This window comes from Chaetodon trifascialis, chromosome 20, assembly GCF_039877785.1.
Source record: "Chaetodon trifascialis isolate fChaTrf1 chromosome 20, fChaTrf1.hap1, whole genome shotgun sequence".
Classification (NCBI taxonomy): domain Eukaryota; kingdom Metazoa; phylum Chordata; class Actinopteri; order Chaetodontiformes; family Chaetodontidae; genus Chaetodon; species Chaetodon trifascialis.
The window spans coordinates 2,248,190-2,269,535 of NC_092075.1; the positions used below are offsets into that span (position 1 = coordinate 2,248,190).

General features: G+C 47.9%; 1 protein-coding gene across 2 annotated transcripts in view; it reads right to left on the reverse strand.

Annotated features, from left to right (window-relative positions):
* Positions 1 to 6,738: 6,738 nt before the first annotated feature.
* LOC139348801 (membrane-associated phosphatidylinositol transfer protein 2-like) overlaps positions 6,739 to 21,346 on the reverse strand; it is a 34,934-nt gene continuing 20,326 nt past the window's right edge. Inside the window, exons 4-28 of one of the 2 annotated variants that reach the window (XM_070989147.1) lie at positions 20,052 to 20,266; positions 18,716 to 18,837; positions 18,097 to 18,330; positions 16,417 to 16,776; positions 16,226 to 16,321; positions 15,955 to 16,059; positions 15,718 to 15,782; positions 14,500 to 14,590; positions 13,499 to 13,652; positions 13,211 to 13,400; positions 13,004 to 13,123; positions 12,376 to 12,587; positions 12,096 to 12,271; positions 11,510 to 11,680; positions 11,242 to 11,382; positions 10,793 to 10,954; positions 10,425 to 10,703; positions 9,934 to 10,082; positions 9,614 to 9,730; positions 9,031 to 9,147; positions 8,799 to 8,947; positions 8,555 to 8,704; positions 7,943 to 8,126; positions 7,740 to 7,868; positions 6,739 to 7,654 (exon numbers count right to left, since the gene is read on the reverse strand). In XM_070989147.1, coding sequence (XP_070845248.1) covers positions 7,286 to 7,654; positions 7,740 to 7,868; positions 7,943 to 8,126; positions 8,555 to 8,704; positions 8,799 to 8,947; positions 9,031 to 9,147; positions 9,614 to 9,730; positions 9,934 to 10,082; positions 10,425 to 10,703; positions 10,793 to 10,954; positions 11,242 to 11,382; positions 11,510 to 11,680; positions 12,096 to 12,271; positions 12,376 to 12,587; positions 13,004 to 13,123; positions 13,211 to 13,400; positions 13,499 to 13,652; positions 14,500 to 14,590; positions 15,718 to 15,782; positions 15,955 to 16,059; positions 16,226 to 16,321; positions 16,417 to 16,776; positions 18,097 to 18,330; positions 18,716 to 18,837; positions 20,052 to 20,266 — 4,257 coding nt within the window. In that variant the 3' untranslated portion in view covers positions 6,739 to 7,285. The remainder of the gene's footprint in view (positions 7,655 to 7,739; positions 7,869 to 7,942; positions 8,127 to 8,554; positions 8,705 to 8,798; positions 8,948 to 9,030; positions 9,148 to 9,613; positions 9,731 to 9,933; positions 10,083 to 10,424; positions 10,704 to 10,792; positions 10,955 to 11,241; positions 11,383 to 11,509; positions 11,681 to 12,095; positions 12,272 to 12,375; positions 12,588 to 13,003; positions 13,124 to 13,210; positions 13,401 to 13,498; positions 13,653 to 14,499; positions 14,591 to 15,717; positions 15,783 to 15,954; positions 16,060 to 16,225; positions 16,322 to 16,416; positions 16,777 to 18,096; positions 18,331 to 18,715; positions 18,838 to 20,051; positions 20,267 to 21,346) is intronic. The other variant, XM_070989146.1, reaches the window with a different exon arrangement.

The following is a 21,346-nucleotide window of genomic DNA, read 5'->3' on the forward strand; positions in this document are numbered from 1 at the left end:
CTTGTTTTTATTTATTCTGTAAAAACTTTACATTTCAAAAGATTATGATAGAAGTGAGCTGCATCTGATTCTGCAGACAGATATTTAATTATGACATTTTACACTTCATGAGTTCAGATTTCTGAATTTAATATGTCTTTTCTAGAACTCAGTGCTCAAAGTTTGCAGAAAATATTGTGACAAATGTTTGTCTCATTGACAAACCAGTGAAAGGATAAATTAGTGTAACATATTGACTGTAATTTAGAGTATAATTTCATTTTAGACTAATTCTCTAGACTAGAATACAGGAGGAGTACTTTGTAGCCCAGCTCATACGGTTACCACAGAGGAGCTGCAGAGACTGTGGGATCAGTTTTAAGAAAGAGGAGGAAGATTGAAGCTGATCTTTACCTGCGGCCTTCCAGCTGGTTTCATGCTCCAACACCCCTGAAGCAGCTGAAACACCCTGACATCGAGCTTTGTAACTCAGTGAATTAAAAAAAAAACAAATAAATGATGAAAAGTAAAAAACAGCTGCGGCAGAGAATCGAACTTGACAAAAAGCGAGAAAAGATGTTCGGAGACTCTCAGGCTGAATCCACATCAGCTGGACTCGACTCCTTCAGGCTGAGGTGAGCAGTCCCAGGTGTTTAACCTCTGCTGAGTCATTATCGAGGTCGCTGACACCGCCGGTCGTTAGCGCTCCGGGCGGTGCAGCGGCAGTCATTACAGTCACCTGAGGTCAGGTGTGAATGGTTGTTAAACCTCCTGGGAGGGGATGAAAGGATTGTAGGTGGAGGATAAGTGGTGTCATACACCTCCTCTGTTGATGGATGCTTTCTCTACTTAGCTGTAAATGTCTTCAGTCCTCTTTCAACCACCTGTCCTGTAAGTATCTGCTGTCCTTCATCTCCTCGCTGCACCTGACTGCACACGCTGGATTTCTTTCCTTGAGTTTGGGTGTGTGCTCTTTCGGGTGGAGCAGTCTCTGTGGTGGTGCGTCGCTGCCTGGGTGTGAAGACGGGCTGAAACGAGGCGTCACACCCGACGTCCATCCCCCTGCGACCCGCGATCAAGCCCCTCCTGAGCCGTCCACGGGGACGTCGTCTCATCTGGTGCAACTGACACAGCAACAACCGAGCTGATGGGGCAGCGTCAGCTCCACAGGTGACAGGATCCCCATCACCCCAAACTACAGGTGCTGACCTGCTGGCGGCGCTGCAGGAAAAGTCGCCAAATTTCAGAATTTCACAGTAATCCATCAAAAAGTCGAGATGTTTGTCTGAAGCAAACCACCGTCCTGCTGCTGGAGCGTGGCTGATAAATCACACGAACATATGAGCAGTTACTGTCCAATTGTTTTTATTCCACAGTACAGACAATGGTAGAGAGAGCGGGGGGGGCAGGGGCGGGCCGCCCGATCAGCCTGAACACATACCAACTAAGAGACATCAGTACCGACTGTACCGTCCCTCTGAGACAACAACTGGGTCAAAATCACCTGGAAAAGTTTGATTCTGCTGCCGTTCATCAAGTCCACACAGAGGATTCAATGTGATGAGAGAGGAAACACTTTCAGGTGTGTTCACAGGTGCTGACAGAAGACAGAAACACTGCTCACACTGTACCTTAAAGCCTGTTCAGTGTTTACGAGCAGTTTGTTAACACTTAATAAATGACTAACAGTAATATGTTTATTACTGTGCTTACACGCTGCTCGTAAATGCTAAATAAAGGCTGAAAATAAAGTGAAATACTTTCAAATTTGAGCATGAATCTAATTTCAAACACTGCATATATCCAAAATATATATAGAAATTATTGCCACCATAAATTTGACAGCTTAATAAAATGTCACAGACCCACAGTTCTATCGTTTGTGATGTTTATTTCATGTCGTATTTTAAAAATAGGACCGATCCTACAGCTGAAATACCAAACAGTGTGAGATGAGTGTTGGGATTTAATGAAAATCACATAAATGTTGGTAAAACTGAATAATAAGGCACCCTTTACACAGGACTTATCCTCATTGGCTGTCGACAGGATATAAAAGATTCTCCCTGGTCAAGTGAGCTGTCAATCAAAAGGTCAGACTGCAGCGGCCACGCTTATTGAAGTTTTAACTACGGAAATTTGGAGGATTAGCACATCTCAGCCAGCAGTTTTAACATTAACAAGTGATAAATAAAAGGTTTTCATCTTTGAATCTGGATTTCTAAACAATAATAAATGTTAAAGTGTTTTAATCATGAAGTCTGCAGTTGTTAGTAAGATGTTCAGAAACGTATTTTGGTCCAGATCATCTGCAGCCTTTTCTACAAACAAGTGGTCAAATGGTTTGACTAAAGGGATTTTTCACAGCCTGGAAACCCTGATTCTTGGCTTTCAACTCAATATTTTAATACGCTGTTTACTCTCTGGCAAAAACTTAAACAAGAAGATTGATACCACGCTCATGGCCATCTGTTAAATATGAAGCCACTGCCAGAAGCTAGTTAGCTCAGCTTAGCATAAAGACAGGAAACAAGGGGAAACAGCTAGCCTGGATGTGTCTGAAGGCCACAAAATCCAGCTCTGAAGCTCATTAACTAAACCGTGGGTTATGTGCCGAGCTGTTACCCAGGCTAGCTGTTTCCCCCTGCTCCCAGTGTTTGTGCTAAGCTAAGCTAACGCTGCTGACAGATGTGAGAGTGATATTAATCTTCTGATCTAAGTCTCCACCAGGGCGACACAAGAAGCCATGAAGCTCTTGATAAAGGGTGTTTTATTAGAAAGTGACACCACCAAAAGTTCAGATGTAAAGTTTCAACAACTAAAACTAAGACCGGACTGTGTGTGTTTCAAAACTGATCCCAAGATAAAAATCTATTACTTCTTATCCAAATGTGGCAATAATTATTATAACCTCAAATATGATGAGCAGAATGTCTTGATACATATTTCAATAACAGTGAGGACATAGAAGACAGGTTTATTGTTGTTAAGCATCAAGGTTAACTAGTTCCAATCTGACTGGATGACATGCGACAGCTTGTTAAATAGAGCTGCTTCCTTACGGGCTTCCACTTGTTCATGCAGCCACCGACTGAAAAACCAGTCTCCAGGTATATTTCAAAGGTTCTGTAAAATACGGCAGTTTGAAAAATAAGTACAGTAAGTCCTAGAAAATGCTCAGCGGTCGACTGTTGTAAAGAGACAGCGGAGGTCAACAGCAGCTCCCATACAAATAGATTTCAGGAGGTGTGAAACAGCTGAAGGCGGTGTGTATGACAGGAGTAGATCCTGTCGTGGTAGACTGTGCCCGCTGTGATGAGGGTCAGCCCGGCTGTGACTGGAACAACAATAATGCAACGATAAAAACAAAAACCTTCCTGTGTTGGATGAAAAGTGACAAATAAAATGCTACATATTTCAAATAGATTTCACCTGAAATTTCCAGAGTAACATCATGATCTGTAGGTAAATAAATAACTCTCAGACGTAGAAGTCCTACATATACATCTTTACAGTATGTACACTGACTCATCCGTGGACAGTTTCAGGATCCACATGGACGGACATTCAACTCAGCAGCCAAACGGCCAAAAGGGAGAAACACCCTCCACCCACAGCACACCGGCAGCTCCATGCACAAGTCCATATGCAAAATGGCTTATTGTCCACGTTTCTGGCAACACGCTCGATCTCTGCCCTCAAGTCAAAGTTCAAAAGACATCTGGAGTTTTCTGTTAAAGCCACGTTTCTTTCGGACACGGACAAGGTCAGATTAAAAAGGTGTAGCCACCAAAAGTCGTTAAAATCCAGTCAAATCAGCGAGGAACGCTCAGTCCGCTTCTTCTGTGATAAAAGGTTGAATTAAGTCTAAATCAGGGGTTTTCAAACTGTGAGCTGCCGCTTCAGGTCGTGGGAATGTGAGGTAAGGTGGGGGGGGGGGGCACAGGTGCATGCAGGTGCTTCTTGGTTATTTGTTTGGTCAGCAGTTGTAGCAGCAGCGTGCTTGACACACATGGAGGCAATTAACGTACTTTCACTGTACTGCGCAAGATTGTCGCAAATTACGTGAAGTCACGCACACCTCCCCGGAGCCACAACCCACGTAAACTCGAACAGACATGATACAGACACGTTTTGGACAAACATTTTCAGATTCAGCCTGACTTACAGTTTCTGGTGACGCCATTGTCTCTTCCGTAACTCCGGAACTTGCCTGAGATTCATCGCGTTTTGAAGTTTTCTTCAGTATCAGAGTAACATGGCGCCAGCTGTCTGTACATCCGTGTGCTCACTGCAAACGGGAACCATTAACAGCTAATTCGGCGAGTTTTCAATCACACTAATTTACCAAAAATGTGAACAAACATAGGCTACAAAAACAGAGCTCAAATTCGCGCCAACAGCTTAACTGACTGACTCGCTGGCTACACTCTACTTCCGGTCCAATGCATCATGGGAGCTGTAGTTCCATAACGTAGAGCATGATTATCTACCAAATAGAGGTAAAACAGAATAAAAACAGGAGCACGGGGTGTTGGGTGGACCCACAGTGTCAGACTTTGAAAACCCCTGGTCTACTGTTTGGCACATTTAATTACATTATTTTCATATCCTGACAAAATGTACAGACATGTGCGTACCTGCACATAAGGTATACCCTGAAATGAATAAAAAGTGTCATGCACTACAGAGGTGCTCAAATGTAGCGACATGAGATGGTAACTAGAGTATATGTCCACCGTAAACTAGTGCAAAAAACAACAATGAGGTTACACAGTTGATTAACTACAGTATTAGAGAATGATTTTGGCTTTCGTGGTGGTTGAAGACATTGCTAATCACACACAGAGTGGAAACACACACTCTTGTGTGGTGTGGAAGCCGGGCATAAAACAACAGCATAGTAAGATGGAGCGAACAGGAGGTACGACCGCTCCACACGTCCTTATTTCAAAAGCTTTGTGGGTTTAAAGGATAAATTCACAACTTTTCAAGTCTGTCTGACAACAATTTCAGCAGTGAAGTGAGTTCAGCTCGATGTGTCATCCCTCCCCTTCGCAGTGGACGTTAATGGATCCGTTCTGAATGTGCTTCCACTGCACATGAGGACAAAATCTGTATCTGAAGACAGAAGCAAGAGAGTGAAAGACCCCACTGGAGAAGCTTTGTCTTGTCTAAATTCTTTTAGTTGGAGAAAATTTTTTCGACCTCCTGCATGTTCAGACAGCAGGAAGTGTGAAACCTGACTGAAATTTGTCCAAAACATTCTTCTTCTGATCCATTTCACACTATAAAGCGACTTTTTGAAATACGTGATTTGAGGTTCAGTTACAGCCAGCCAAAACTGTTTCTGCCTTTTGTTTTGGGACAGACGGGAAAAATGGTGAACCTAACTTTGAGTGGCACCAGCACTGGAAAATGTGATATTTTGTGCACGTCGTTTGTGTTTTTGGATCGGAGATGTGAGGTGGCTTCTTCTTCGTCTTCTGCGCCCCCTTTGTTAAAATATATAGTTAAGTCCACAGAGGCAATGAAATGATGTCTGCTCTCATGAGGACGCCTGGGACCATCAAAAGGCTCGATGCAGTCTGTTCAGCATGAATGTTGAACCACTCTGAGCCCACTCTTCAGTCTGTTTGGTAAAAATACTGAAAGACTAACAGGTCTGTGAGTGACAGCGACGTGGAGACACCATGTCCGTCCCTCTCAGGGTCCAGCCTGACATGAAACAGGCTCCCCAGCAGAAACGCCAGGTCCAACCGGTTCGGCAAAAAGAGCAAAAAGCCGGGAAGTGTCTCCCAGCAGCAGCACAGGTGGGAAACAGAACACCGCCAACAGGTGGATCAGAGGTATTGCAAGCAGATGGATCTATAAAGGGATTGTTGCTGTGGACTGTACAGAGTTTCAGTTGTTGCTTTAATGCTGCATGCCCTGTTTTCTGCTTTCTGTTCCATCTGTGGAGAAAGTGTCCTGTTGGATTTAAGGCCTTGGACGGCCCAGAGGCCACACTGAAAGGGATAATACTACAGAGTCTCACGCACGGCGGGACGAACGCTGGACTAGCAACGTGCTAGCAGCGAGTTTAAATACATGAAGCATATCAGTGATGAACAAACTCGTTCTGTGACAAAGACAGGAAACACTTTCACCTCTGACCTTTATCTCACGAGCTCTGATGTTCAGATTTAGAAGGATCATTTCACCCAAATCACAGATGAAACACATCTTCTCACGCTGCCTCTCGCGGCATCGAGCCATGTAGACGGTTTTCCAAGATTTCTGTTCCACTTCAATTCAACGGAGACGAATGGGCTCTTGTTAGCGATGCTAGTCTGCAGCCACGCTAGCTGCTGTGTGAGGCTTGCACGTGAACTCATTCGCTTCATCTGAAGTCATTTAAGATAATTCTGGTGACGTGGCTGTCGTCAGTTAGCAGCTAATTAATCTTAAACTGAAGCATCATTAAAGAGCTGCTCAGACATTTCATTCAATACATCAACCTGAAAAATTTGGAGGATCTCCAAAGTATTTAATATTTATATCGATCCATCCAAATTCAACTGTTTCACTAAAAACCACAAATGTTGAGCTCATGATGGCGCTAAAGGGAAGGTCAGGGGATGAACAAAGCGTCCATCCTGCCATCACTCTCCGACCAATCAAATCCCAGCTGAGTGAACCCACAGTGATCTGCATGCCTCGCCGCCAGCAGAGGTCAGTGAGCGCGTCTGCTCTGTGACTGGGATGAAGCGACTCTTCTCTCAGTTCTTCTGTTATTGCCGCTCACTGCTGGGTGTTCGAAACGTGTCGCTCGGCCGACGGCGAGACAGAAACAGGAAGTCGGCGGCTTTCTGACGTGGCGGCTCATCGACTCGGCCTCGAGCTCGTCTTCGAAGATGAATCTGCGGTTTGTCCTGAGTGTGGATGCTAGGACGGCGGATTGTTGACGTGTGCGTGGTCGGAGAGGGGAGGCGTGGGGTCGTCCCGTCACACGAGATTAGTTTAAGGCTTACAATATTTACTCCCCCCTTGTCTTTTTTATAGTGATGTATCCTATAAAAGTATTACTGTAAAAGAGTCATGCTACAGAATTGTCTTTTGTTCGCTGGACGCCGCGGCCTGATTAGCCCACTCCTCCTGGACAGATGCACCTCTTTCCCCCTAATTCACGCTACATCCCTCATCCACCCACTGATCTCCACACTACAAACTCTCCACCCACTTCCTGTTCTTCTACGCCTCTACCTTTGTCCGGTCCAGAGATCATGGTGGCTCGAGCCTTTACACCGCAGCTCCATCCTGACCTTTATTTGGGGCCGAGCAGCCCTCCGCTGCCCTCCTTGGTGCTCCCGCTGCGGCCCCAGCAGCCCGCCGCTATGCTCATGCTCCTCTGGGTCGCCGGCCCAACCGCTCGCTCCCGCTCCATCTCGCACTGGCTCAGCGTTCGCTCGGTCCGCCCCGGCTGGTTGGGAGAGGCTGACCCCGCCCCTCCAGGCTTCTTCGAGGAGATGGTGCGAAAGATGTGATTGCGTTTGCGGAGGAAGTCTCCTCCGGCGCCGCCCAGGCCGAAGCTGCCCTTGCGGAGGACCATGCGGGTGCTGGCGGACTTGGCGGGACGAGACCTCTGGTTGTACTCCAGCTGCGACAGGTGGGAAGCGTAGCCGTCCGGGATGAACTGGAAGAGATGTGAAGCAGTGAAACACAAACACCCCATAATGATGAAGTCTCCTTATAGGCTGCTATCAGGATGTACTCCATACCTGACACTGGTGCTGCATCTTCTTCGTGGGTCTTCCCACTATGTAGATATGGGACGGCGGCAGGCTGACAGACGAGTACACGGTGATGTCCTTGGTGGAGCCGTAGGCTGCAAAGATCCTCATGTGGGCCTGATGGAAGAGGGAGGTCAGCTTTCAGAGACTTCAAGGTTTTTAAATTGCAGACCGACCGCGGCCTTTCTTACCTCGTTGATGAGGGATTTGAGGAAGTTGGCCTTGTGTCGCAGCGGGTCGTGAACCAGCCCGTCGCAGAAGGAGACGATGCCGTGAGGAAAGTTGTGCTGAGAGAGCCAGGCCACCACACGCTGCTTCTGCATGTCAGGACGACCCGTGACGTACACGATCAGGTAGCCCAAATCCTGCCAGTACCTACAGGAAGTAAACGAGGGCAGCGTCAGCGCAGACACGGCAGTGAAGGTGGGACACCAGCTGACTCAACATCCAATCAAAAAGCAGAATGTAAACAACAAATAAAACATTGGACGTGTGCACATTCTTATATTTGGTTGCGTCTGCACACAAAATTAATGAAAAACTAATTGTAATACAGGCTCATTTTACAGAACTCCAAAATTAATGTTTCTGGCGCCCCCCGGTGGAAAAAAACAACACCATAGACGATAAATCATCACTGAAGGACACCTTTGGGTCACGCATGATCATTTGATCTGTTGTTCTTATAGATGTATTGATTTGTTGCAGCTTTAAAGCAGCACGTACTGTAAAGTTCATCAGGTTTGTTTCATTTTGAACAGAAAAATGTAAAACATGCAGAAATCACAGTGTGTGATCCGTACCTCACCACATCCACCGCCCCGGCTCGAACCTTTGGGTCGCTGCCCATTATGGACACGCTGGCGGCAAACGACCCGTCGATACTGAACACGACGAACTCAGTTCCTCGAGGTACGATGGAGAGAAAGCTGTCTGCGAACGTGTGGTCGCCCCTGTGAGACAAACAGCCGAGAGAAGAGCTGCTGAGAAAAGAGGACGGGAAAAGAAAACGGGAATTTTCTGACATGTAGAAACAATGATAGATACCTGACCACCATTTTGACAGGATACACCCCGATGCCGAGCCGTTTGCCCTCAGGGAGAACGTACGAGACGCGTCCACTGCTGTTGGTGAGCTCTGTGTCGAAGTACACCCACTCCCCAGAGGGGGGCTGGGTCATGATGTGGATGTCGATCTGCGGGAAACAACACAAACGTCTCAGCGCGACCTTGACAACACACACAGCGACACAACCTCACAGCTGGACGCCGCCGTCACCTTCTCTCCAGTCAGGGTGACCATGTCCAGAGGGCCGTACATGAAGCGTCCCGTCACCGTCTGGACTCCGTCCTCCGTGAACACCATGTCGTTCAAACGGTGGTTAGCCGTCACGTTCTGACACACAGAAGAAGAGGAAACAGGAAATCAGAAAACCGCCTCTGAAAGGAGAATCGCCCAGAGGAGAGAAGCTTTGTGTTGATGAAAATGTTAATTAACTTCAGCAATTAAGCCTCGAGCGCAGGAGCCATTGATTTTATTTTGCCCTGAGTTTCACCTCTCAGGCAACGCTGGGACTCCCCTGTGCTCCTGTACGCAGTATTTAAGAAGTACTGAGACCCTTTACTTTAATGAAAGTACCAAAACAACTGTAAAAATGCTCCTTCGCAAGTAAAAGTCCTGTTAAAAGTCATTGTTAAATTCATGTTGAGTTTATTATGAGTATGTATAGATGTCAAAGAGTAGAAGTATAAAGCAGAACAAAGTGGAAATACTCAAGTACTCAGTGGACGTGCTGTCGATGCTGCCTGAAACTGAAAACGTTTCTGTCGGAGACGAACTTAAAACCTCGGAGAGCTCATACCCGGATTTTAACATGAGTCCTCTTGCGGAGCCACTTCTCGCGAGGTTTGGACGGAGTGAATTCAGACACTTCTTTACCGTCCAGCTCCAAGATACTGGAGTTCTCATGTCTCATCACCTGGACAGACAACAAGTAGCTCAAAATCTGCTGCATGTAGTAAATGTTTAAACATAACCATTAAAACTAGAATTCATGTTAGCAAAAATAAGCACAACAAGCTGTTTCATCGTCGCACCCTGCCACCACCACGGCTAACCTTCACCTTCAGTTTAAAGACAAAATGAAATAATGATCACTATTGATAAGAAGACTCGTTGAACCTGTCTGAGCAAGAAAGAGACGACGTCTGTGGACTCCCAGTAGGACGCATGGAAGAGGTGAGGCAGAGCCACGGTGGGAAACGCTGTGAGGGCGTCGGGACAGTACAGGGCGTAGTCCATCCTCTTACTGCCCCACCACCGAGACGCAACTGCAGCACGAGGGAAAGATGGGAGAGAGAGACAGAGTGAGTCCAGGAACCAGCGTTCCCAGTACGTGGATCTCTGAGGAGTCCGCTGCAGATCTACGTCCTGCTCATCCGGAGATGAGCAGTTTAGGGTCGAGATAAGCTGCAGGAAGTGAAGAGAGTTGGAGGGCTACGCTAAGAGGCGCTAGAGGTTTGAAACGTTCACTCGCAGAAGAACACTCGAAACAAGAGGATTATGGGTCTGAGGAGGAGGAAGATGCCAGAGGAGGAAGGACAGCACTCAGGGAAGGAGGACGGAGCCTAGCGTCCTTCCCTCATGTCCTCGTACTACAGCTCCCAGGGTACCTTGCTCTATGTTCTTCAGCACCCTGGGCGATGCGGGCACTGAGCTGATGTCTGTGAAGTCAGACGTGACATCGGTGAGGTCAGAGGTCACGTCGGAGGTCACGTCAGAGCTAACGTCCGAGCTCTGCTCAGACTCCACGCCGTTGGGCTTCGGGAACACCTGACGCGTTTTCAGATGGCGCCGCGAGGACGGGCTCCGGGAGGCAAACCTAGTGTATGGAAGAGCCAGCTGGGACAGCAGGCTGGGCCGTTTAGCCTGGCTGACCGTGGGCTCGGGGGCTGAGGGGGCGTTTGGAGACGAGAGCGTCAACACATGAACTGTCAGACTGATGGCCAAAACCTGCGTCAGACGCCGGAGGGCGACTTACTGGTGGCGATGTTGGAGGCGGTGTAGGAGTCCGCCAATCCCGACACCTGGCTGGCCAGGCTGGCCTCGCTGGCCCGGCGGTTGAAACGAAGGTGAGGGACCCCCGGCGATGTGGACGATGGGCACTGTCCGTCCACAAAGATGTGCGAGTGAAGAGAATCGGCTGCGGAGACAAAAGACAGGAGTCGAATTCTTCAGATGAACCAGCAGGAAACAGAGAATTAATGAAGAGTCTAAAAACGTCTAAATAACTGAGATTCCTGCCAGTTTCCCACTATCAGTGATGATACGGTGAAACGTTTCCAGAGAGCGATTAACAGAGTTGTGACTCAGCAAATTAATCGCTGAGGTCTGGAAACACAACAGATGCTTCAACAAAGTCTGACGAGGCAAAGAAAGACCAGCAGTCAGACGATCGGACATAATCAGAGTGGAAACAGCGTCACTCACTGTCTGCGTGGAGCTGCGAGGTCTGCCAGTTAAGGACGGGGACGGGGATGGAGGTCTCGCTGACGGTGTTTTCCTGGCAGCGGTGGGACGCTGCACCACCAGACTCCATCAGGAGCTGAGGGTTACTCTGCACGGTGTCCACTGGGACACCAGATGAAGGGAAGAAGAAGGAGACGCAACAGACAGATGGACACATGAGTAACGTCGCCTCATCTTTGTACAAAAGAAGCGAAACTGCAGTGAAATGTCTTTGTCTGTGTGGACTCACGCAGCAGAGCCGAGTGTCCGTCCCCCAGAGGAAAGCGCTGGTAACGAGGGACGCTGAAGGGAGGCAGCAGGTGGAACCGTTTGTCCAGCAGAGGCTCGAGACGGGACGCCGAGGGATCGGCTGGATGAAAGAGGTTATAGACCTGCTGACAGGCAGGACGCAGAGCGGACACTGGGGACGGACGGAAGAAAGAAAGAAATAAATAATAAATAAATGAGTCCAGATGTTCACCCAGCGGCTGCAGGTCAGCGGCCTCTCTGCTCCAAACCCCACAGGACGCACAGTGCAGTCCGAGTCGTGCCTGTGTGAGCTCTGACTTTAATCACGTATCTGTCTTGTCGCAGCCAGAAGTTTTTCAGCCTTTGAGATAAGGAACATGACCTCTGACCCCTGACACCTGCTTTCCAGCTGCTGCAGCTCACACAGGAAAAAACATCAGGGGCTACAAATAACCACTTCCTGCTCCTCTGGCGAAAGCAAATCCATCAGAAAATGCCTTTTTTTGCTTTTATTTGTTTCAAACATGAGAAACATAATAAAGCAAAAGGAAGTAAAACGTCAGCAAAAATGAGAAAACCTTCCTCACCATCTAACGAGGGCACCACAGTCTTCCTCAGCGCGAGCACCAGCCCCAGAGGAGAGCCGAACAGGAAGAAGTCAGTCACCTCGAAGTCGAACTTTCCCAGCGAGCCTCCTTCCAGCATGGTGCTGTTGCTGGAGCGCCTTGACCCGGGCTCCCCGTGGAGAACGCTGGAGTGGAGGCTGAGCGGAGAGAAAACCCTCAGACGCTTTGTTCTGTTCACGAAAACCACGAGCAGATACAGAGCAGCAGACAAACCACGAGAGCACGCAGCGCCCGTCCTCACCTGGACAGGAAGGCTTGGTGGTGTTTGATGGTGTCCAGCTCGTACGTGGACGAGTCGCTGCGCTTGCGTGGAAGTTGCCTCTTGGGGTCGTCGGGGCCCGAGCAGCGAGGGATGTCGATGTTGCTGCGGCTGAGATGGCGGCTTCCCTCGAGGGACGGCGAGGACGGAGAGACGCTGTTTATGATGATGCCTGGAGAGAGAAGGTCTGTGTCCTGAGAGGCGGAGACAACACAGAGAACACCGTCAAGAACGTGACACAAGACGCTCAGACGGGTCTTACAGTTTGAAGTGTTTAGCCACATTAGCAGCGTGGAAAGTTCAGATATCCATGTCAATAACTTCATTGATCAGCAAACTTTCCATTCAGCACCAAAATTTGACTTTGTTTGGTGACCAAACATCAGCAAAGCTAACAGGACTCCCATCAGCCTCAGCTATACTTTGTGTTTAAGCAAGTGTTAGCATGTTAGCATGCTAAGCTAAGCTGGAGGACAGAGATCAAAGTGTGTAAACACAAAGGTAAGATCGGATGTTTTTGATCCAGAGTATCCGGACGCAGACCGTCTTTTAGTCCCAGGTGTAAATGTGGCGTTCATCCTGTTTGACGTCAGAGAGTTGAGACCGGTACCTGTACGCTGATGGCGCTGCCCCGTCTGCTGCTGTTTTGGCTTTCTGACACCGTCACTGAGCTGCTGCACAGGGCATCGAACCCCAGGATGCCCCCGACACAGTCCCCGATAACACACACCTGCATCAGAGAGCGAGGCACACACACATGAACACACACCGAGCCAGCGAGGACGACCACTGAGGGACACGCTGCCTTCATACTGACCTGGCCGTTAAAAGACGCCCCCTCTAAAGACTTGATGAAGTCACTGTACACCTGATTGGCTCGTAGGATGACCGTCGCCACGGCGTCTTGGTACTGCGGTGCAGAGGTGGCCAACAGGGGCAGAGCGGCCAGCGGGATGTGGTCCTGGCTGCTGGACAGGCAGCCCTCGTCGTAGCTGTAGGGGCTCAGGCTGCAGAGCGGAGAGGACACGCTAACGTTTGCACAGCAGGTCGCGCAGCTATCACAGCAGTTTATTCAAATAATGTTGTACTCAAGAGCATTGCTCACTTGGAGACTAATGAGAAGGCGTCGACACACACAGCGGGACAGGGGACCATCCGGATGGCGATGCGGCCCAGCGCTGCGGGGTAATGGACCCTCATCACGGTCTCAAAGGCCCCGCTCAGTGTGTTTCCGTCTCCCTGCTTGCTGTTCTGTTCACCTGCAGACAAACAACAGAGTTAAATACACAGGATCATTTCTATGTCCCCCAGAGCTACATGGGGACGTATGGTACCACAGTTATGATTATGGTTTTCACCCAAACACAATGAGAAAGTGGACCGTGGGAACGCAGATTCGCTGCCATCGTCACAGGCTGCGTGTCCATTTTCTGTCTTGCATTGACTCGTGTGGGATTTTAAGAGACCCGGAGGGTTAAAACAGTTTGGTTTTCCATGCAAACAAGTCAAGGCCCACCAAAAGTAACGCACAATTTGTGCAGTAGATTAATCTAGAAGCACGAATGATGTGTTTTCCTGATCTTAAGATCATTTAAAATCAGCTGTAAGCGATTTTTGAACACAACACGGATCATCACCTGATGTCCACATCCAGCAGATACAGAGCAACATTATCATTTATTTGGAGTCACATTTCTGTTCACTGAGGAATAAAAGTCCAATATTCACTGTGTTTTAGCTGTTTTTTTGTGTTCTACTGAGGGAAGCATCTGGCTCTTTAGCAGCTAAATGATCCTCCATGTTCGCCTGCTAGTCTTTAACTCTGTCTGCCTGCTGCTCGGCTCTGTGCAGGTGGAGTAAAGTCATTTCTTTAGAGCTTTTCAGCTGCCTGCTGCTGGAAATGACACCATGAAATCTGTGGAAGTGAACAAAAATAGTAAAGCTGTGGCCCCCGAACCAACAAAATGAGCTGAAAGATGTTAAAGTGGTCTGCAGAGTCGAGGAGAGCGGCACATTAAACAGAGTTTGATCCATTCTGATCACACAAATCTGCAAACAGCAGCAGTAACAATAATAACAAAGCTGTAGGATTTGGTGCTGCTGTACCAGAGCCGGTGTCCAGAATGTTGCCTCCATGCAGGACCAGAACGAGGACGTGGATTTTGGACGGCTGGAGACACTGCTGAGACGAACAGTCCTGCAGGTAAGAGGACAGAAACAGACAGGAAGGAAACAGGAAACAGGAAACAGGGTTAATGGGGATGAAGGAGCGAGCAGGAAACAGTAAAAAAAGCAAAAAGCACAGAGGGAGATAAATGAAATGATAAATATTAAATTACTGGAAAGCTCCTTTAACGCATTAGATTTAACGGACAGCAGAGTTAAAGGAGCAGTTTTGGAAACACACTCATCTGTTTCCAGTTAGCTTAGCTTAGCACAAAGACTGGAAACAGGGGGAAACAGCTAGCCTGGCTCTGTCCAGAGGAGACAAATTCATCTACAGCACCTCTCCAGCTCACTAATCCACAGATCTCATCTCATTTAATACGTATTAAAACAAACGTGGAAGTTCAGATTACTTCGTGGTTGTGACCAAACGTCCTGCAGTTCTACATGAAGTCTAATCTATTCTGACGTTCTCTGACGTGTTCTACGTTCTGCACTACGACACGTTCTACCGCCTACAGGACTGACACTTACATTCGTTTTTCTGGTGGATTTACGTCGTTGCCTTTTCGAGACACGGCGCTGGACACAAAGAGCGAGAAGACAACTGAAAACAGCTCTTACACAAACAGCGTGACCTGCAGAAGCCTCGTTTCAAAGGTGCAAACACAGCGGCAGGAGCAAAGCTGCAGACTCTGGTTCGAGCTGATGGGTTGATTAATAAATACACTCTCAGCCAATCACATCAGTAATGTCACAGCCGTGAAGCAGCTGGGCCAATCACAGCGACGCGTGCAAAACAATAACCAGAAGCTTCGTCAGGAGAAAATGCAAAAAAGTGGCACCATAAATAAAACTTGTTGAGAAACATGACCGTAATCTGTCGCCTCCTGCGTAAATATCACAACCGCCCGTGTGAGGTCTCCTTTGAACGGACCACCTGAGCGCCTGAGGCTGAAGACAGAGGCCGTAATCTTTCACCTCCGCTGAAATAAAGCTCAGCTGATGGCTGCAGAGGACGCTGGATGCTAATTTGACTACACCAGCAGGATGACTGAAAGCTAATTTAGGAGGAGGAGTATTATCTACGAGCTATTTCATTACGGCTGTTAGTGTGCGAGACATGGATGAAATTGGAAAAGAGTGAAGAAACTGTACCTCCATCTGCCGCTCCTCATTACTCATCACAGCGTACTCGCCGCCCGACTCCTGATACAACGTCTCTGTGAAAACATCATTCATTCGCTGATATTTAAAGGAACGAGAGGACGACTTGAGCCATAAATGTGAAGCCTGTTCTCCATTCATCAGACTGCAGGATGTGATGCGACTCATCGTCCTGCTGAAGTGACGTTATGTGATTCTGTGTGTGCGTCAGTGAGGAACGCAGCCCACCTTGTCCTTCGTCCACCTCGATGGTTTCGATCTTGTCCATCAGGTCGTTGGAGCTCCACTTACTGATCTCTTTGGCAAACATCTCCTCGTTGTCAGAAAAGTCCTCTGCAAGACACAAAGAGGAGGAACAATGTGAAACACAAAGCAGTCGCTCAGCTGCGACCCTGACGAGCTCATATTTATCAGCTCAAAGACGCCGGAGACATCTGACCGAGTAAATTGATCAATCAAGATCACGTTTGCATGAAGTGAAGCCTGCTGGGGATTTTACCGTGAGCATCGAAGAACTCGTCGTCCGTACTGTCCTCTGAGTCTCGGGCGATGCTCTGCATCCTCCACTCCGAAATGCTCTGGTGAGACGGACTCCCTGAAAGGCGCAGGTGAAGGCAGGTGATGTTAACACTGTTCACATGATGAGAAATGATCATCAGGTGAATGAATGAAGCACAGACTGCTCCTCACCCCCCCTCTTCGAGGACCTGTTGGAGGAGCGAGAGGATGTTGACCACTGCTTGGTGAGCTCCCCTCGTGTCTCCAGTGAATCTCCCAGCTTTCCTCCTCCTCCTCCTCCTCCTCCTCCTCCTCCCTCTGCCTCGGCAGCCGATCCCACGGGCTCAGCTCCCTGCTCCTGCTCCTGGCTGATGGAGGAGCCGTTGGTCTCCGCTCCCCCCTCCTCACTGAGGCTGTACTGGGCCATCTTCTTGGCTAAAGCCAGCTGGGTCTCCAGCTCCAGCTGCCTGATGTCCTCGATGGTCAGGCCGTACCACTCGTCCTGCCAGCACCACGCCTGCCGGTGGGCTCGGACCATCACCTTACGGAGGCCTGGAAGGACAGAAACAAGGACATCTGAGACCTGAGACTCCACAGAGAGTGGAGACACGACGGCGTCCGTCTGTGTGTCTCTGGATGTTAGAAAACACAGAAGACAAGCAGAAGACGAGGACATCGCCAGCTAATTTGAAAGGAGGAAATGTCTTTCTGTGGATTATTATCATGTTTTCAATCTGTGGTCTTTTACAGTTTTCTGCATGTACTGCTGCTCAGAGTATTTGTAGTATTTTTATAGTGTGATATCACTCAAGTAAAGTCTTTGAGTACTTCTTCCATCACTGATCCTGAGTACCACGTTGAGGAGAACTGAAAACATTTACTCATTCATGACTCTTCTGCTGCGCTCAGGTCGACCTCACAACACATCTTCACCTGCGTGTGTGTGTGCGTGCGTGCATGTGCGTGTGTGTGCACGTGTGTGTGAGTCCTCTGAATGCGACTGACAGGCGATCTGTCAAAGCAGATTTAACTGCCATAAATGTCGCTCTCCTGATGAATGAAACGAGCAGCAGCTGCTTGTAAGACCTGAACCCTCCGAGCACATCGTCATTAAAACATCCAACAAAAGCCACAATTAGCAAACACGGAGAGAAATGAGATTAATATCCAGAGAAAAGATCCAGCGACACATCAGACACATCAGACGCCTCTCTGAGCTCAGACACTGTCTCAGCAGGTGTTTTATTTACCTGACTCACCTGACCTGCCGCTTCTCCTTTCAGATTTCAGTGTTCCTGAAGTTTTAGACTTTTCTGGATTATTTCCACATTTTCTAGGATTACATATTCAAGTTTGAAAGTTATTCCTACATTTCAGACGTCAGTCTTTAATTTTTAAGTTTTGTATTGACTTTTTAGGATTGTTACCTACTCAGAGGACTGTCATCCACTTTTAAGACTTATTCTCTTTCCAGCTTCATTATTCCCAAAATCTTAATGACTTTTCATGATATTTCCTGACCTTTTATCATTATTACCAAACTCAAACTTTCCATCTTACTCCCACATTTCCAGCCTCGATTTATCAGGATTATTTTTCCTGATTTTCAGGAATATCAGCATTATTCCTTTTTCTTAGGACCTTGCCAAACTTTCAAGGTTATTCCTGAGTTTTCAGGAAGATGTTTGACTCTTTAGGATTAACGGGATTAACTGGACTCACAGATAAAGAGAAGGAGAAAAAGGAGGAAATTGCCTCAAAGGTGACTCGTGTAGAAGGGTTCAAAGACATTAAGATTAACATTAAGGACACACATGCACGCACGCGCACACACACACACACACACACACACACACCACCTGCCACACCTACCCACGTCGTGGATGAAGCGTTCGATCTTGGACTGCATGCCCCAGTATCTGAACTCCACTTTGCAGAGCTTGTAGGCACACATGACGGCGCTTTGGCCGGGACTCTGGTTGATCTCCTCGATCCAGTCGTCTGACAGCGGACCCCGCCTGGTCTTCACTGATTGGTAGAGCTTCGGGTCTTCTTCGGCCAGGTACTCGTGAGGAGGGATGTAGTCCTTCACGATGTCTATGGGGTCTACAAGGGGCACAAGGTTAGAATGACTCATAAATGTAAAAGTGATGCAGAGCTGAGCAGCTGGACAGATGTCACCGCACCCTCCCTGAATACCTGCCTGCAGAGGTGTGTGTGTGCATGCATGTGTGTGTGTGTGTGTGTGTGTGACTTTATGTAATCGCTCCCTGCAGGCAGTGTGTTTGGAGCGGGCGGCACATTTCTCCTGCACCCCAGTGAGTTTCAGCATTCAGAGGCTCAACACAAGCCGTCACACTCCGGCGTGCGCGTCCCTCTGCTGCACGCCGTCTGTTAATCTGATTCCTGCTCCGAAGAGGCACACTTCAATAAGAGCGCGCTCTGGGAGTTTTCGTGTTTTCAGAGTCGAGGGCGTGCGCGATGGACTCACCTACTGTCCTCTGTCTCTTCTCAGCAGGGGACATGTTGAAGACGTCCACTTGATTTCCAGTGTCTGGTTTGTAATACGTCTCGATGTCTATGGAGAACTTCTCTACAAAGGGACACGTGTACCTGAGAGACAGAATGGACGCAGTTATTTAGAAGCATGGACGCACCTTCCTCCATCGCTTTGGCAGCGCAGAGATAAAACTGAAAGGACCAGCATGTCCGATTTAGAGACATCTAGCTGTGGACACCCTTCTCCTCACTCTCATTTTCCAAGAATCTACGGCGGCTGCAAAACTCCAAAAAATGCACGAGGTGCTCTTTAGAGGCAGAGTTTGGTTTGTCCTTTCAGGGCTACTGTAGAAACCATTCTTATTATACACTAACGAAAACACACTTATGAATATTATGATACATGTCTGCCAGTAGATCCCTCTACATCTCACACACTGATCCTTTAAATAATACTTTCCAGTACTACAGTTTGGTCTGTTGCTCCACAAAACACTTAAACCACAAAAGTTCTTAAATGTGATGATTTGCTCTTTTTTTCTTGAACTTGTTAAAATATAAACACTTAAAAAACTTTGATTGACAGCAGCTAAACAACCTCACACGTGTCATCCCATTCCAATCTGAATCCTGATTGGTGCACAGAAGCATGTGACATCGCCTGTTTTCATCTGAGCCCCGCCCCCTTCAACCTGCAGAGAAGAGCTCAGATAAAAACAGTAAATGTTCAAATCTTTTATGTGAAATAACCACAAATGAAACTGTTCACGTCGGCTCCGTCTGCTGCCAACAGGACGGCTGATCGAGAAGACGTTTTCAGGGACTTCAACGAGCTAATGTGAGTGTTTTTAGCTGAAACTTCATGGAGGGGCTGCCAAGCTTAAGTTAAGTCCTGCAAATCTAATCTGTGAGAAATGAGAATTGGTGCCAAGCACATAAAAGCTCGCTGTTCTGAAGGAGCTGCTCGACTGGTCGAGGAGGAGAAATGAAGTTATCTGCAGGACGTAAGAACTTGGCTTCAGCTTGTTCAGTAAATGAATATGTGATCATTCAGCTGAAATTGTTCCAAATCAAAAAACGGCTCCATCAGCGATATGCAGCGCATTTCATTTGTCAAATTTATGAATCGAGGAGCCGCACGATAAAAACCATTAACGTTTTATGACTAAAAGTTCGGTCTTTGGACTTTTGCTAAATCACCTTGTGTGTGCTTAACTGTGACTACGGAGCAAATGTTTTTTCACCGTCTGAGCAATCGTGCTCCATCTCCATGAAGCCCATTCCTCCTCTTAAATACCCGTTCTCCCTCTAAGGCGCCGTTGTCTCACCGGGTGCGGGTGTAAGGGTAGGCGTTCCAGGACTCCTCCTCCACTCGCAGGGCAGCTTGAGGCAGGATGGCACAGAACCAGGACGGGATGTGTTTGCCGATGTGGTAGACCTTGTGCGTGTACTGACCCGAGCCCCCCGGCCCGTCCTCGTAAGGCTTGTTCTCCAGGATCTCCACCCCGCTGCCCTCGCCACAGCTCTCCTCTCTGCTCTTCTTCTGCAGGGCAGCAGAGAGATGACAGCACAAAGGGAGGTGATACGCTGTGACAGCATTATGTCGCACTCTGTTGTGTTATTTCACAGGTGTAGGCTGGGATTTGGCAGTGATGGAGGACACAGTGGAGTCAACGTGAAGCCATTTCCTGCATTTATAGACTGCATGTATTACTGGTTGATGTGTTTTTCGTATAAATGATCGTGTAATTAAAAGAAAAGCACACAAATGTTCTAAACTGCTGCACTGTTAGCGCTTCTTAGCATCACGTTTTCTTAAAGGACACATAGAAATATACTTCACCAACATTAAAAACACTTTTATTCTCCATTTTTCTCCTTTTTTTAAAAATAATTACACATGCATGGATTTACTCTCAGTTCTACTGTGATAGCTTAGCTTAGCGATGGCGGCTAGCAGCTGCTTCTCCAGGAAGTGATCACAGTGCCTCCCAAAGTACTGATCCGATATTAACGGCCTCTTTTCCCCACATTTACGATCAGTGTGTCACTGTTTATTACCACAGAGTGAACCTGGGGTCTTTGAGGCCTCTGGGGTCTCAGGCCAGCACCCACTTTAAGCAGCCCTGATGCTAATACTCTGGTGATGGAGCAGGTGCTTTCAGGTGCCCATAATCACTGAACAGGTGTGTCTACTGTATGTTTCAGCCCCACGTTGGCCCCATCCATCAACATTTTGCATGCAAGCTGGTGCTCCAGATATAAATGACCTGACATTTTTAATCAAATCTTAAATCTGTGTTTGCATCGGCTGTAACGCTTTCATCTTCCTGCTGAGTCACGTCAGACGGCCGCACCGCAGACACTGTATTCTGGTTTCAAACCGATGATTGAAAAGCTATTTCATTCCTTCCACGGTAACGCCCTGCGGGTCGACAAAGAGCCCTGCGTGAATACAAATCACCGTGATCATTATTACCAGCACGAGTGGGGCGCTGGGGGTCAACAAGGAGAGCTCAGATTGAACACGGCGCTCTCTCGGGGAGGTGGTATCAGTAATGAAGGTCAGAAGAGGCAAACAGCTGGAAAATTGCTGTAATCTAGCAGGTAATGTAATTTAGGT